Source organism: Ranitomeya imitator, chromosome 2, assembly GCF_032444005.1.
Source record: "Ranitomeya imitator isolate aRanImi1 chromosome 2, aRanImi1.pri, whole genome shotgun sequence".
Classification (NCBI taxonomy): domain Eukaryota; kingdom Metazoa; phylum Chordata; class Amphibia; order Anura; family Dendrobatidae; genus Ranitomeya; species Ranitomeya imitator.
Window position 1 is genome coordinate 553,008,744 of NC_091283.1, and position 13,704 is coordinate 553,022,447.

General features: G+C 44.1%; 1 protein-coding gene across 5 annotated transcripts in view; it reads right to left on the reverse strand.

Annotated features, from left to right (window-relative positions):
• Nucleotides 1-3,236: 3,236 nt before the first annotated feature.
• AHCY (adenosylhomocysteinase) overlaps nt 3,237-13,704 on the reverse strand; it is a 64,295-nt gene continuing 53,827 nt past the window's right edge. For all 5 annotated transcript variants that reach the window (XM_069751968.1, XM_069751967.1, XM_069751969.1 and 2 more), the window contains exons 4-10: nt 10,485-10,637; nt 9,211-9,323; nt 8,807-9,014; nt 7,326-7,413; nt 6,972-7,089; nt 5,305-5,499; nt 3,237-3,725 (exon numbers count right to left, since the gene is read on the reverse strand). In XM_069751968.1, the coding sequence (XP_069608069.1) occupies nt 3,594-3,725; nt 5,305-5,499; nt 6,972-7,089; nt 7,326-7,413; nt 8,807-9,014; nt 9,211-9,323; nt 10,485-10,637 (1,007 nt within the window). In that variant the 3' untranslated portion in view covers nt 3,237-3,593. The remainder of the gene's footprint in view (nt 3,726-5,304; nt 5,500-6,971; nt 7,090-7,325; nt 7,414-8,806; nt 9,015-9,210; nt 9,324-10,484; nt 10,638-13,704) is intronic.

Below are 13,704 nucleotides of genomic sequence, written 5' to 3' on the forward strand. Positions count from 1 at the left end.
GGACAACATGGGGGTAATATGCTGGACACACTGGGGCAGATTGCTGGACAACATGGGGGTAATATGCTGGACACACTGGGGGCAGGACTTGAGGCATGGGCAGAATGTAGATACGGGGCATGATTGGAGACACGGGGCAGGATTGGATCATGGGGCAGGACGGATACGATGGAGGCTGGTGGGGCAGGATGGGGAGATCATATGGGGTAGAATGGATACTCATGAGGGCAGGATACGACAACATATGGCTGGAGCCAGGAATGAGATAAACGGGGCCAGGGTGGGGAATATTATTACCATAGGGGATAATTAAGGGATATTATTACTGCAGTGATGTATTTATTTTATTTTTTGAGTATACTGTTTTAAATGGGGGGGCGGTCCTGTTACTGTGCAGAGTGACACTATATCACCTTTTTTTCTTCATGTGGTGTAATGTAGAAGTTGTGAAAAATTAAGTAATGTGTTCTGCAAGCGGAGCTCGAGATAACTGTGTTATTTCCTGCAGAAACGAGTCCTGGCTGGAAGGAATGATGGCGGTCTGTGCTGGATGAAAGATGAAGGACTTCACCTAGAGACGTCACTGGTGAGTCAGTGTTACCTATACACTGACACTATACACTGTATACTATATAGAGGTCCTGTGTATAATGTCACCAGTGATCTCTGTATTACCTCTACACAGACACTGCATACTAAGTACAGATCTCCTGTGAATACTGGCACTTATGGTGATAGTATTGTGGTTTTTTTTTTATTACTGATCAGTATTGTAGTATTCAGTCACTATGTGGTGGTAATATGTGGTCTGGAAATGGTGCGGTGGTATTTGTCCCTTGTATGTAGTATTATTCGGTCACTATGTGGCCTGGTCATGGTGTGGTGGTATTAAGTCACAGGTGTGGCATGTGGGGGTGACACCATTAGGCCCAGTTTAAGTTCTACAAAACAGGAAAACCATTTTTGGTAACCTTTGTGTGTATTGAGCTGGGGGGGGGGGGGATGGGGGGGCGCCAAACTCGGGATCAGCCCCGGGCGGCAAAAGCTCTAGCTACGCCTCTGGATGGTATGATGTAGCAGTCTGACCTGCACATCATACAGATGGCAATGCACAATGCTTTCCTGCTGTCATAAAGTGCACAGCCAGCTTCTTTTACCACACCTTGGCCTTTCTCAAAGCAAAGTACGTCTGGAGGACTTGATCAGAGAGATCAACGCCCCCATGTTTTTGCTGTACCCCAGTACAGAGTCCGGTTTACAGACCTATGTAGAGGTACCCCGTACAGTACTGAGGGTGCTGCCATCACCATGCACGGTGGTCAAGAAAGACATCCCTCTTGTCCTTGTACTTTACCACCAGCACATGGTTGCCACATTGGGTTATGCCATTACCCCTCCTGAGCATCTGCCCAATTAGTGTTTTTGGGAGGACTCTCTGATTTTTGAAGACAGTACCGCAGGCTTCAGTACCTTGCGCAGAGAGTGACTTGAAGAGTGGGATGCTGGTATAAACGTTATCCACATAGAGGTGATAACCTTTATCCAGAGGGATGCACCAAATCCCACACAATTTTCTCCACTCACTCCCAGGACAGGGGGGGCACTCAGGGAGTTCAATACAGGTGTCCTTCCCTTCATAAACTCTAAACCTGTGGATGTACTCAGTTACTCTCACACAGCTTATAGAGTTTAATTCCATACCTGGCCCTTTTACTGGGCAAGTAATGGCGGAATTTGAGCCTCCCCTTGAAATGAATTAGGGACTCATCCACGCAGATATCCCTTTGCGCCATGTACACTTCAAACATTTTGTTTTGACAGACAGTCAGAGTTGGGGATCATCTCAGGGAGGACACCGTGCATTATCATTATAATGCAGGAATTTGTTCATGGCCTCAAAACATGTCCGGGATATGACCATTTGGAACACTGGTGTGTTGTATAAAACATCAACATTCCAATATTACCAAAGTTCTGGCTTCTTCAGGATCCCCATATGAAGGGCCTACTTCATTTCAACTGCGTTTACAGGAGTCCAGTTAGAAAGTTATGAATTGGGGTTTTGTTCCGAACATTGATGAGTGTTCAAATTAGTTTGACCCACTATGAGGTTAACAAAATCCTCAGCGAAAAAGACTGAAAAAGTCCATTTCTGTAAAGCCTGTGGTGTCACACTTGATTCTTAATTATGGCACAAAATCAGGAATCCGTGGTTCAATTTTTGGGGGACGAGGTTCATACGGGGTCAGTAAAGGGGGGGCGGGGGGGGGCGCTCTGGTTCACCCTCTATCCTGGGGCATCTTTGTGACTGTTCAATAGCACCGGAGTCAAAGTCAATGAAAAAAAAAATTAAGAAAGGTGGGATCCTTCCTCACTGTCAGTGTTTGAGGCAAGGAAAGCCTTTGTCTCCTCCACTAAATAGTGTTTTTGGGACAAGCGGGAAGACTTTTTTTTGGTATGTGGTGTTTGTGTCACTACTATATTCAGTTGTGTGAGAGTGATTGGTGTAATCAACGCTCAGCGGCTGCTGTATGTGCACACGGAGGTGGTGCAAAGGTGGCGTGGGGGGGGGGAGGGGGGGAGGGGAAAAAAAAAGAAAAGGAAAATGGGGTGGATGAGGAGAGTAATCAGGCAGGGATTAAAAAAAAAAAGTTGTCTCTTCGCTTCTGTGAGGTGGGAAGGGGGCGGGAATCAGGCAGAGATCTTCATACAGATGTCTTTTCTTTCTTTGGCAGCAGTGAGCGACTGCAGTGTCACAAGCAGGCTTCTGTCGCACCACAAGGTCCAGCACAGTGCAGATCCGATAGCTGTCACACCGCTTTTGTACCCTGTAATTAATGCGATCGCACCAATTGGAGCTGGGCCTGGTGACACTGGCATTGCCAGGCCCAGCCTAAGATCAGTGCTCTCAGAGCACCGATCATAGGCTGGGACATCAGTGTTTCAGGTAATCCGATTGCCTGAAACACTGATCAATTCTGAACAACCAGTCACTGCGATCGTAGTTGCAGGAGGGAGGCAACATCATCCTGGATGACAACACCATCTACACAGAGGTAAGGCGGCGCTGGAATTTTAAGAGGAAGTGGTGGCAGTAACTGCAGAGCTGGTGCTTGGGCACAAGCAGTGAAGGTGAAAAGGTACAAAATATGAATATTATCAGAAGTAGCATAAGGGAGGAGTTTTTATAGGAATTCTCCTCAGGCATTTATGGCAAAAACAGTAATTGCATTGGATTGTGGACAACCTCTTAGGCTTTAATCTTTGCAGGAGCTGGACATGACAGAACATGTAACAGTTTTTATACAACTCAAGCGCTTCACTCAAAACGCCAAAAACATTACAAGCCCATTTGAACAGTGAAGTATAGACTTTAGATCAATAAAGCCTTGTCTGCATTGTTGACACCCTCGACAACCGGAGTAGGGAGGTACAGTATTCATACAAAGTGTGTGTGTCAAGGAGGAAATTAAAACATTGCTCCACGGTTTTAAAGTCGGTTTAGTAATAGCCAAGATGTCAACATTCTACAGATAAAGGTGGCCCTGGAAGGTCTTGCGTCAGGCAGATGCTCTTTGGATCAGTGTAGTAACTCAGTATCTGTAATGGTCAGGCTTGAAGGGTCCTTCCTTTTCCAGCCCAAGGTATTTCGCTTGCTTTTCTGTAAGTTTTGTCAGTTTTACTCCAAGCTTGTCAAGATGAGCAGCGGCCACAGCTTCATCAAGCTGCAAACAAAGAAAAAAATTAAAAAAAACTTTTAAAAGCTATTCACTCATCTAAATGTGCTTAAAGGACATGCTTTTAACATTGGTCTACTCATTAAAATTTAGAGCTTCACGTGTCTTCATGGTGCCTTTTGTTCAGGTGAGCAGACCAGCATATAGAACAGAAAGACTGCTGGTCAAAAACCTGAATTAAAAAGGGAACATGCCAGGTAATTTGTATTGCCCACATCGCAGACATCCTGAATCGCATGACTGCAGCCAGGCATATTCTATGAAATGCACTAGCGCTTCAGGGAAATCTACTGAAAAGCAGTCCATGGACCAGTCAGAAGAGGTGGTAGTCAAGCACCGCCATCAGGTGGCTCTGCTCAGTGCTGCTCTAGGTCAGGGGTCCCCAACTCCAGTCCTCAAGGCCCACCAACAGGTCATGTTTTCAGGATTTCCTTTGCATTGCACAGGTGATGCAATTATTACCTGGGCAAGACTAAGGAAATCCTGAAAACATGACACGTTGGTGGGCCTTGAGGACTGGAGTTGGGGACCCCTGCTCTAGGTGACTTCTCCCACACGTGTATGCGAGACCCATCAGGACACCCAGAGCAGCACTGGGGAAAACCAGTCTGCGTGCAGAGATGGACTTGTCTGCTCTCCAGCTGTTGTCACGATTTTTGGTTTATATTGAAAAAAAAAAAAAAAAAAGTTCCCCTCCACACCACCCTCAGTTTTCCCCACATTTAAATCATAGATCCCAGAATAAAAAATAAACCTATATCTAGGCAAAAATTGATAAACTGTTGGGAGAAGGAGAACTAGGCCCCGAATCTCCAGTGTGAAAAGGCAGCCGTTCTCTGAAGCAGTTCAATAGACTGTTAGTCACTCTTGCTCCTATACCCAGCAATTTGAGTGGTGATGCTTGACCACCACACAGTTAACAAAGGGTATTTTGGACTTTGAATTTTTGAAATTTGTGAGATCTGGCGAGAGTACCAGTGATCTACCAGTTATTAATTACCCACTAAAAGGGTGAAAGTTGGAAAAAAAAAAAATATCAATCACTTAAAGGGAATCTGCAGCATGATGTAGGCAAAGAGACCCTGAATCCAACAAGGTATCACTTAAGATTACTGGGTGCAGCTGTTCTGACAGTTTAGAATGGACCAGAGCAGAGAAAGCCAACCCCACCCACACCATGCTCTCCATGTACAAAGTCCATAGACAGTGAGCTGCATATCACAAGTTGCCAGCAGAAGAGAAAAAAAAAAAAAAAAAAAAAAAAAAAGAGTCCCACAACTCCTTTATGCCTGCAGTTTTGTTGGTTACATCTGGGAAGTTGTCTTGGGTGCACAGCCTACAGCAGGGGTGTCAAACTGCATTCCTCGAGGGCCTCAGACCATGCGTGTTTTCAGGATTCCCTTAGCATTGCACAAGGTGCTGCAATCATTATTTGTGAAGGTCATTAAATTATCACCTGTGCAGTACAAGGAAATCCTGAAAACATGACCTGTTTGCAGCCCTCGAGGAATGCAGTTTGACACCTCTGGCCTACAGGACAGGAATACAAATTGAATGCAGAACTTACCTTCTTGGGCAGGAAATAAACCCCTACGGGATATTTGTCAGTGTTGGTCCAAAGTTCAATCTGAGCCATAACCTGATTAGTGAATGAGTTACTCATTACAAAGCTCGGGTGACCCATAGCACATCCCAAATTCACCAGTCGGCCCTCAGCAAGAAGAATAATGTGTCGTCCATTTTTCAAGAGGTATCTGTCCACCTGTCAATGAATGACGGTAAAGACGTTAGTTCCAAATTCACACTACATGTGGTGACTTGCTCTGTAAACTCAGATGCAATATCACGCTCCAAACAAATCCCAGTCACATGGATCAGGCAACACTTTGTTGGAGATTCTGCATTAGAAATATGCACAAATTTAGAATGTTTAAAGGGACACTGTCACCTGAATTTGGAGGGAACAATCTTCAGCCATGGAGGCAGGGTTTTGGGGTTTTTGATTCACCCTTTCCTTACCCGCTGGCTGCATGCTGGCTGCAATATTGGATTGAAGTTCATTCTCTGTCCTCCGTGGTACATGCCTGCACAAGGCAAGATTACCTTGCGCAGGCGTGTACTATGGAGGACAGAGAATGAACTTCAATCCAATATTGCAGCCAGCATGCAGCCAGCGGGTAAGGAAAGGGTGAATCAAAAACCAAAAAACCCCGCCTCCATGGCTGAAGATTGTTCCCTCCAAATTCAGGTGACAGTGTCCCTTTAAACATGGCCTATAATTTTAAAGATGTCAAAATATTACAAGCAGCAGTGAATTTTTCTGACTTTTAATGATAGAGATGGCCATCACACATAGCTTGTTTTCTCCACCAGCGGGCCAATGTATGTACAGTGGTAACTGACATGAAAATGGTACCGAGTGGTGGAACGGGACACTGAGAAAACCGTGAGGAAAAAAAAAAAAAAAAATGTAATGGTTCACTGGCTTCTCCATGTCTAGAGATGCAGTGCTTCCTGCTCTCATCTTGCTCATTTTGTGCTAAGGAGTACCAACAGCACAGGCAAGCGTACAAGCTTGGTTAACTTCAGAGGTTGAGGTCGACTGCAACCACGGCATTAAAGGAGGGCAAAAAAAAAAAAAAAAACAGCTTGTAATGGAGCTACGTCATCGTTTCCATGACCTTCAGATGTTCACGGGACTTACAGAAACTAGCAGAACAGTGAGCTACAGGGGTCTCAATGAAGTTTAAGGTAGCACAGAACTCCGACATGCCATTTCTGTAAATCCCATTTGCTTCCACAATACATAACAGTCAAGCTCAGCTGACTCAGGCGCTACACCTCCAGTGATTGGCACATGGATACATATTTTCGATGGATTTGTCACTAGGTTTTTGCTCCCTATCTGAGAGCAGGATGATGTAAGGGCAAAGACCCAGATTATAGCAATGTGTCATTATACTGGCAAGTGGTTTGTTTTTCTCCTGCAGAGCTCCCCGCTTTCTGGATGCGGGGCCCAGTATAACCTCAACCACACCACTGATTGGCAGCTTTCTGTGTACACTGTGCATAGGCAGAAAGCTGCCAGCACTTGGAGCCAAATCAGACTACCTGGCAATAGGCCTCTAGTGATAAAATCACTGTTTTAGCAACAGTGAAATTGTGGCGTTTTTGTTTTAATAAATTTCTTAAGCAGCCCAGTAACTAACCATTGGAACATATGGCAGATTTTACCTGTGGTTTTATATTCACTTTCTTAGCAGCATTTTCATTCAACCACTTCACATCAAGTTCAACATCAAAGTGGCCAATGTTGCAGACAATAGAATCGTCCTTCATCTCCTTGAAGTGTCTGAGAAAAGAACAGGCGAGTAAGGATCGAATCAAGTCGCCATAATTAAGTCCGCTTTTATACTTTAGCCAGTGCCAAGCATGGGGGAAATAATGAACAGCCAATCAATTAAATTAGTGAGAAAAATCCTGCCAACATGCAGTATAGAATAGGACTGTCTTAACACAGCATTTTTTTTTTTTTTTTTAAATCAATGGCCGTGCAACATGGGCATAAGATGAAAAATATATTCTTACTTTCCCTCCACAATGTCTGCGCATCCAGTTGTGGTGACAAATATGTTCCCTTCTTTGCAAGCCTCATCCATGGTGGTAACCTCATAACCTGGTAAAAGACAATCGCATTCACTTACAGTCCCTGGCTGCAGCAGTCCTCACCCCACATTAGATTAAATGGGGAACTTGTCCTTTACCGATGTTGGTGAGGAGCTTGATGACATCACTATTTTTAAAATTTGTGAAGTTCTTAACCACAGAACTTAAATTTTTAATTAGATTTTTTGTTTGTTTTTGTTTAAAATGTCAGCTTTGGCATCGGTATATAAAGTAGAGGCCAACAGTTCATGCTTTCCAGGGCCCTGGTCACCGCCGGGGTTCTGCAGATTGTATGCACTCCAGCTGATGCCTGTACAACACAGGCCGTGACCAAGGTCCTGGAAGGAAGAAAAACATTGGCCTCTACTGTATATAAAAATATCAAAGCTGAAATAAAACACTTCATGCAACTTAAGTGCTGTGGTTAAATACTTCACATTTATTGGGTTCATATCCAAGCACGTAGCACCACAAATCCACACCAAGTTTCGTCCATATTTTTATCATACAAAAGAAAAAGAAAAAAAAAAGAAAAAGAAGTTAAGCACTAAAAGGCAGGCCAATTGCAACGTGCCTGCCTGTTGTGCACAGAACCTGTTCTTCCCCAACACGGAGCGGTCACATACTGCTCCTGCCAGGGATTCCTCTGCCGACATCACGTCTACAGAGCAGAGGCTTTTTCCACTCTGCTCTGCCGACAGGGCGGACTTCCAATATTATTCTGATTGACAGCGGGAAGCAGGCTGTCGATCAGAATGACGCTGAAAGTCCTGTCACATCAGCGCTCTGTCAGGCACAACAGGAAGGTAAGCCTGTTAGTGCCTAGGCACTTTCTTCCCATAATGTCCCGAATACTCCCTTTAATGTAGGTAGGAAAAAGAACAGTGAAGGACATTATAAAATTAACCCATCAGGTCCCATATACCTCCCAAATTGCTATATAAGCCTTCATGTGACAATCATTTAGGACTTCTAAACAACTTTTACAGGCATATGTACAATAGCTACGACTAGTCTATCAGAGACTAGACTTTAATCCTGTTCCTAGCCCATAGGGCCATGCCTGACATCTACCACAAAAATAAATGTCAGTAGCCATAAATCTTACGCGTGCACAAGCAAGTGTATCTGGGTATGTGCAATGGAACTGGATGTACTATGCCTAGCTTCGCTCACACATGCCCAGGAAGGCTGGCGATTGCGCCCAGATTTGTGGCTGGCAGGTGATTACATAGATCACGCTCCCCGCAGGAATGATTACAGGACCCACCCTTGAATAATTTGCATAGGACCATATATAATATATTTGCTGCAATACATCCATAGGTCTATGGATCGATATGTTGGTGTAGCGACCAGACACCCTCCCTATATTATGCGCAGATCTTACACCGCACCCTCACCTTCCATAGCTGCCTGCAGAGCATTGATGGGGTCAATCTCTGTAATGATGACTCTAGCACCAAAGGCTCTCAAGGCCTGAGCACAACCTTTACCAACATCTCCATAACCAGCCACTACTGCAACCTTCCCAGCAATCATAACATCAGTGGCTCGCTTAATGCCATCAATTAGTGACTCTCGGCAACCATACAAGTTGTCAAATTTACTCTGCAGGGAAGAGAAAAAAAAAATATTATAAAGTTACAGATGTCATGCAAGTGTACTCTAAAAACTAATGGAGGGAAGGAAGTGCTTGAGGGCAAGTACTTCAATGGTGGAGAGGACCATCCCAACGATTAAGTCTGACAGCAGAAGTCAAAGCCAACATGACCTAGATACTATGAAATCGTTCCCATGTACTTGCCTTAGTTACTGAATCATTGACATTAATAGCAGGAACCTTCAGTTTGCCCTCGCTCTTCATTTTGTACAGATTGTGTACACCAGTTGTGGTCTCTTCGGAAATTCCTTTAATGCCTAAATAGGACCATGGCTTTCATTAATACATTTCCATGCTATACCAAGACCATAGAAATGGTCGTGCAAAACTCACAGCAGGAGGATTAGAGAGTGAAAACCTAACCCTTGTATACAACTTCACATTGTACAGTTTTCTATTTTTCCTCCAAGAAAATGACAAATATGGCAAATGGATGTTTCCAATTAGGCATGAAACACGCTGTATGATCAGTGCCAGACTTCTTATGGACATGAAAATAAAGAGAAGTATGCAAAAAGGATCACAATGTTTATTGCACAATAATTTATACCATATATTCACCTCATGTGATTTACATTACTTGCATACGGTATATTATGTCTATCAGGGTTACGTGATTTTATAAACACTTATATGACATTGTTCATCTACACATCATATTCTACTGTATGTACTCACTTTTTAACTAATCTTTGTTAGTTCCATATCATCACTGAACAGTTTGTCTTTGCCATTTTGCATTTCCAGCACTGAGTGTTTTACCAGTTATTTGTTATACGTTAACCATGTGATTGATAGGGCAAAATTAAACCCATTTTGGGTTTGGGAAATCAGCCATTTGGCTTTTAGTGTTTCTAAATGTTGCCTTTGTTTCACGTACAATAGACATTCTAGGTGATCATTTTTGCATGTTTCTTCTTTCCATGTAGTATTTCTGGTACGCTGCCGGTTAATCCCTTCGTGTAGCGTGGTGCCCTGTGTTATCCAGTTTGCAGACTTCGTATGGACAAAACAAATTATGAGTAAATGCTTAGGAGGGATAATTACATTTTTGATGGGGATATATTTTGACAAAGAATCTAACTCTTCACTATCAAGTATTGCTACGGTAGATTAACACTAAAATAAATGTGCAAACAAAGGATTTCTATATTTTTACAATGCTATGTACTCATTTACAATCTAGGAAGATGTTCTCTTCTACACTTTCCAAATGCTTAGCAGGAGAACCACAATCTCCTGAATCTTCAAAAGACTATTGAACATTAGCAGAATCATATTTTCTTGGCTTTTGTAGATAAAATGGTTCTGAAGACAGGGTGGTCAAACACTTTCTGTAGCACTGACTGGTAAATGCTGCCACCTAGTGACAATACAAATACCTGCAAAGTCAAAACAAATTGTGGAAAGTGGCTCACCTTTCAATAGCTCGGAGTGCTTGCTGTGAACAAGGTTGGTAAGATCTCCACCGTCGTCGAGGATCATGTTCAGGGGTTTGCCATCAGAGAAGAACAAGGTTTGCTCAATACACCAGATGTATTCTTCATCAGTCTCTCCCTTCCACGCATAGACTATAACAATGCACCATCATTAGCATTAAGACCTTATGGTCTGAGAGAGCTGATTGATTTCAAGACAGATACAGGCGCTTCTCACAAAATTAGATAATCAAAAAGTTAATTTCAGTTCTTAAATACAAAAAGTGAAACGCATTAGATAGAGTGTGTTGCAGCTAGGGGGCGCTGTGTGTGCTCCTCGGGATATGCATGGAGGCGTATCCATACCGCCAAACTGTCCCGGATGCAGCGGGACTGTCACGATTTTGACAGTCTCCCCGCTGTCATGGCTGGGACAAGCATGTCCCGCACTGGTTGGGTGGTGTGGAGAATTTGACTCCATTACCGAATGCATTTTATAAACGCCGCTCTTGTGTTTAGAATTCTGTTAGAGAATGCACCGCTGGAGATTGATTGCTGGAGACTTGACTGACAGGCCCATCCACCAATCAGCTGCTCGCCGAGCACCGTGGACAAATTAGAGGAGAAGGGCTGAGCGGCAGATAGGAAGGATGGAGCGGGAAGAAGAGTCGGTGGAGTTTCCTTCGTAAGGCAAGTGTTACATTGCATACCTTCTCATGGAGCTGCTTACTGAGAATAAAGTTCTGTGCGTGGTGCATCTGCATGTCTCGCCATGGAGTGTGTGTTTTGATGCTGAATACCGCATACTCAACTTGCCATGGTGCTGCTGGATGAGGCAAGTAAGCGGCCTTATGTGTGGGGTCAGGAGGTGTTAACAGTGTGGATGTAGCAGAGCCACGTGTGTACGAGGTCAGGTGTATGTAGCAGAGCCGTGTGTACGGAGCGCAGCCATGTGTACGAGGTGTACGGAGCGGAGCCGTGTGTGCAAAGTGTAAGGAGCAGCTATGTGTGGCCATTATACGGTACGATGTATCATGTGCAGCCAATATACAGTATGGAGCATCATGTGTGGCCATTATACAGTATGGAGCACTGTAGATATTTTTTGTTTATAATTATTCTTTATGAAACAGTGATCAGCAGTGCTAAATGGGTGTGGTTGGGACGTGGATATGGGTGTGACTAGTTATGAATGGGTGTAGTCAGAGGCGTGGCCTAAAATTTGCCGCGTCGCAAACTTTGTCCCTCTTTCCCATCTTCCAAAGTTGGGAGGTATCGCGTATCTGTGGTTATAATGTTGGTGAAACAGTGACTGGCAGAATTGTAAGTGGCCGATATGTGTCGCAGAGGGAGTCTGCGCAGTAAGTCTGAAGTAATGTTGTTGTTCTGGGACCTGTAGTCCCACAAGTGTTTGTATAGTTCTGAAGGGAGACTTACTGGGCTAGTTATGAGAGATGGGAGGGTCGAACAAACCACACACTCCCACCTGTGGGAGTGGTTACAGCTTCATAATGTGACCAGGGTGTGGGTCACATGGTCACTGAGTGTCTGACTGTGGACATGAATGGTCTATGCTGGAAGTTCCTGGAGAGCCTGTGTTGGGAGTGTTGTCTCCCTGAAGAGCAAGTGGTGGGGCTTTGGATCTGGTGGCATGGGGTGTTGGACAAACATCCTGAATAGCACCCGGACAGGTCACATGCCAGTGTGTTGGACAGACCCCGGTAGGGACAGACGTCTTGAATAGACCACCGAGCAGTCTGTGTTGAAGTCCTGGGAGTAGGCTTCCTGAAGAGCACAACCTGTGTTGGATATCCTGGGAGTAGGAGTGAGTGAGAGCGTGAGTGAGTAGAGTGAGCGAGAACAGGAGGTCAGCGTGTGGAGCAGGAGCTCCAGAAAGGCAACACCCGGGTAGGGGGGGGGGGGGGACTATCATAACAGCAGAGACATGTCGGCCAGTGGAACAGACTGTTGGTGCTTGTTGTGTTCCAGCGATAGTGATGAACTGTGCCGTCTCCCACGGTAACTGGATGAAGTGAGGTCCAGCGTGTTTAGAGACGGAGAACCAATGTCTGTGTGCGCTATATGACACGGACACTGATACAGCGTACGGACACCCCAGGGAACTAGTCAAGGAGGGCTGGCAGGTGAGAGTCTGAACTGTGAGTTAAAACCGTATATGAAATATATGAGTCAAAGCTGCAACTTAATGTCACCGGTTAGTGCCTATTGTGTTCTATGACGTTTATAACGAACTGTGCATAAGCCGGTTTATGATGCTATAATAAACTGCATGGACTGTGTGTTAAAAAAAAAAAAAATTGCCCATGTGCTTGAATCCCATGCCAAGCGAGTGTCCCAACACCTGCTGTAAGCACAATCTTACAAGAGTCATTACAAACAGTGATCTATCTCAAGTGTTCATTTCGGTTAATGTTGGTGATTATGGCTTACAGCCAACAAAAACCCAAAACTCATCTCAGTAAATTAGAATAATTAACAAAAAAACACATGCAAAGGTTTCCTCAGTGTTTAAAAAGGTCCCTTAGTCTTTCAGTAGGCTCCACAATCATGGGGAAGACTGCCGACTTGACAGATGTCCAGTGTTAAATATTAATTATTCTGTACCGAGCACATGGTTTCTTGCTGACACTATCAAAAGCTATTTCTGTGTATGTAGCTCAGAGTATAAGTTAACTCCATATACAGAAGACACGTGATCTGTAGAAACCATATATAAACGTCTCTTAGGAGGGGGTGGGGGGCTTTTTGTCACGTGGGACGGTCACCTCCCTTCCTTCACCATCATTCTCCATGGACATGAGACAAGACACGAGGAACAACAGCTGTTAGCTACTCCATGCCATGATGACTTCAGACTTTCACACAGACAGATGACTTCTACCATTCAGGACCCTGGAAAGATGAGTAACAGGAGAAGCGCTGATATCTACACATGGACACTCTGTAATTGTTTCATCTACCTTTTATGTTTTTGCTGCGATGGTGGATAACTCAATAAACCACTATACTTTCGTCAGAATATCATGACATTTTTCTTTTAAGAATAACGCACCTGGTTAAGTCTTGATTAGATATTTTTGCGCAATAACGATTTTTAACATTTGGCCTAGCCAGCCAGTTTTGATTTTTTGTGCTATTTTTGCGTGAATTTCCTTCTTCTTGCACACGGGGGAAGACAGAAGAGTTCCGCTAGATTGTG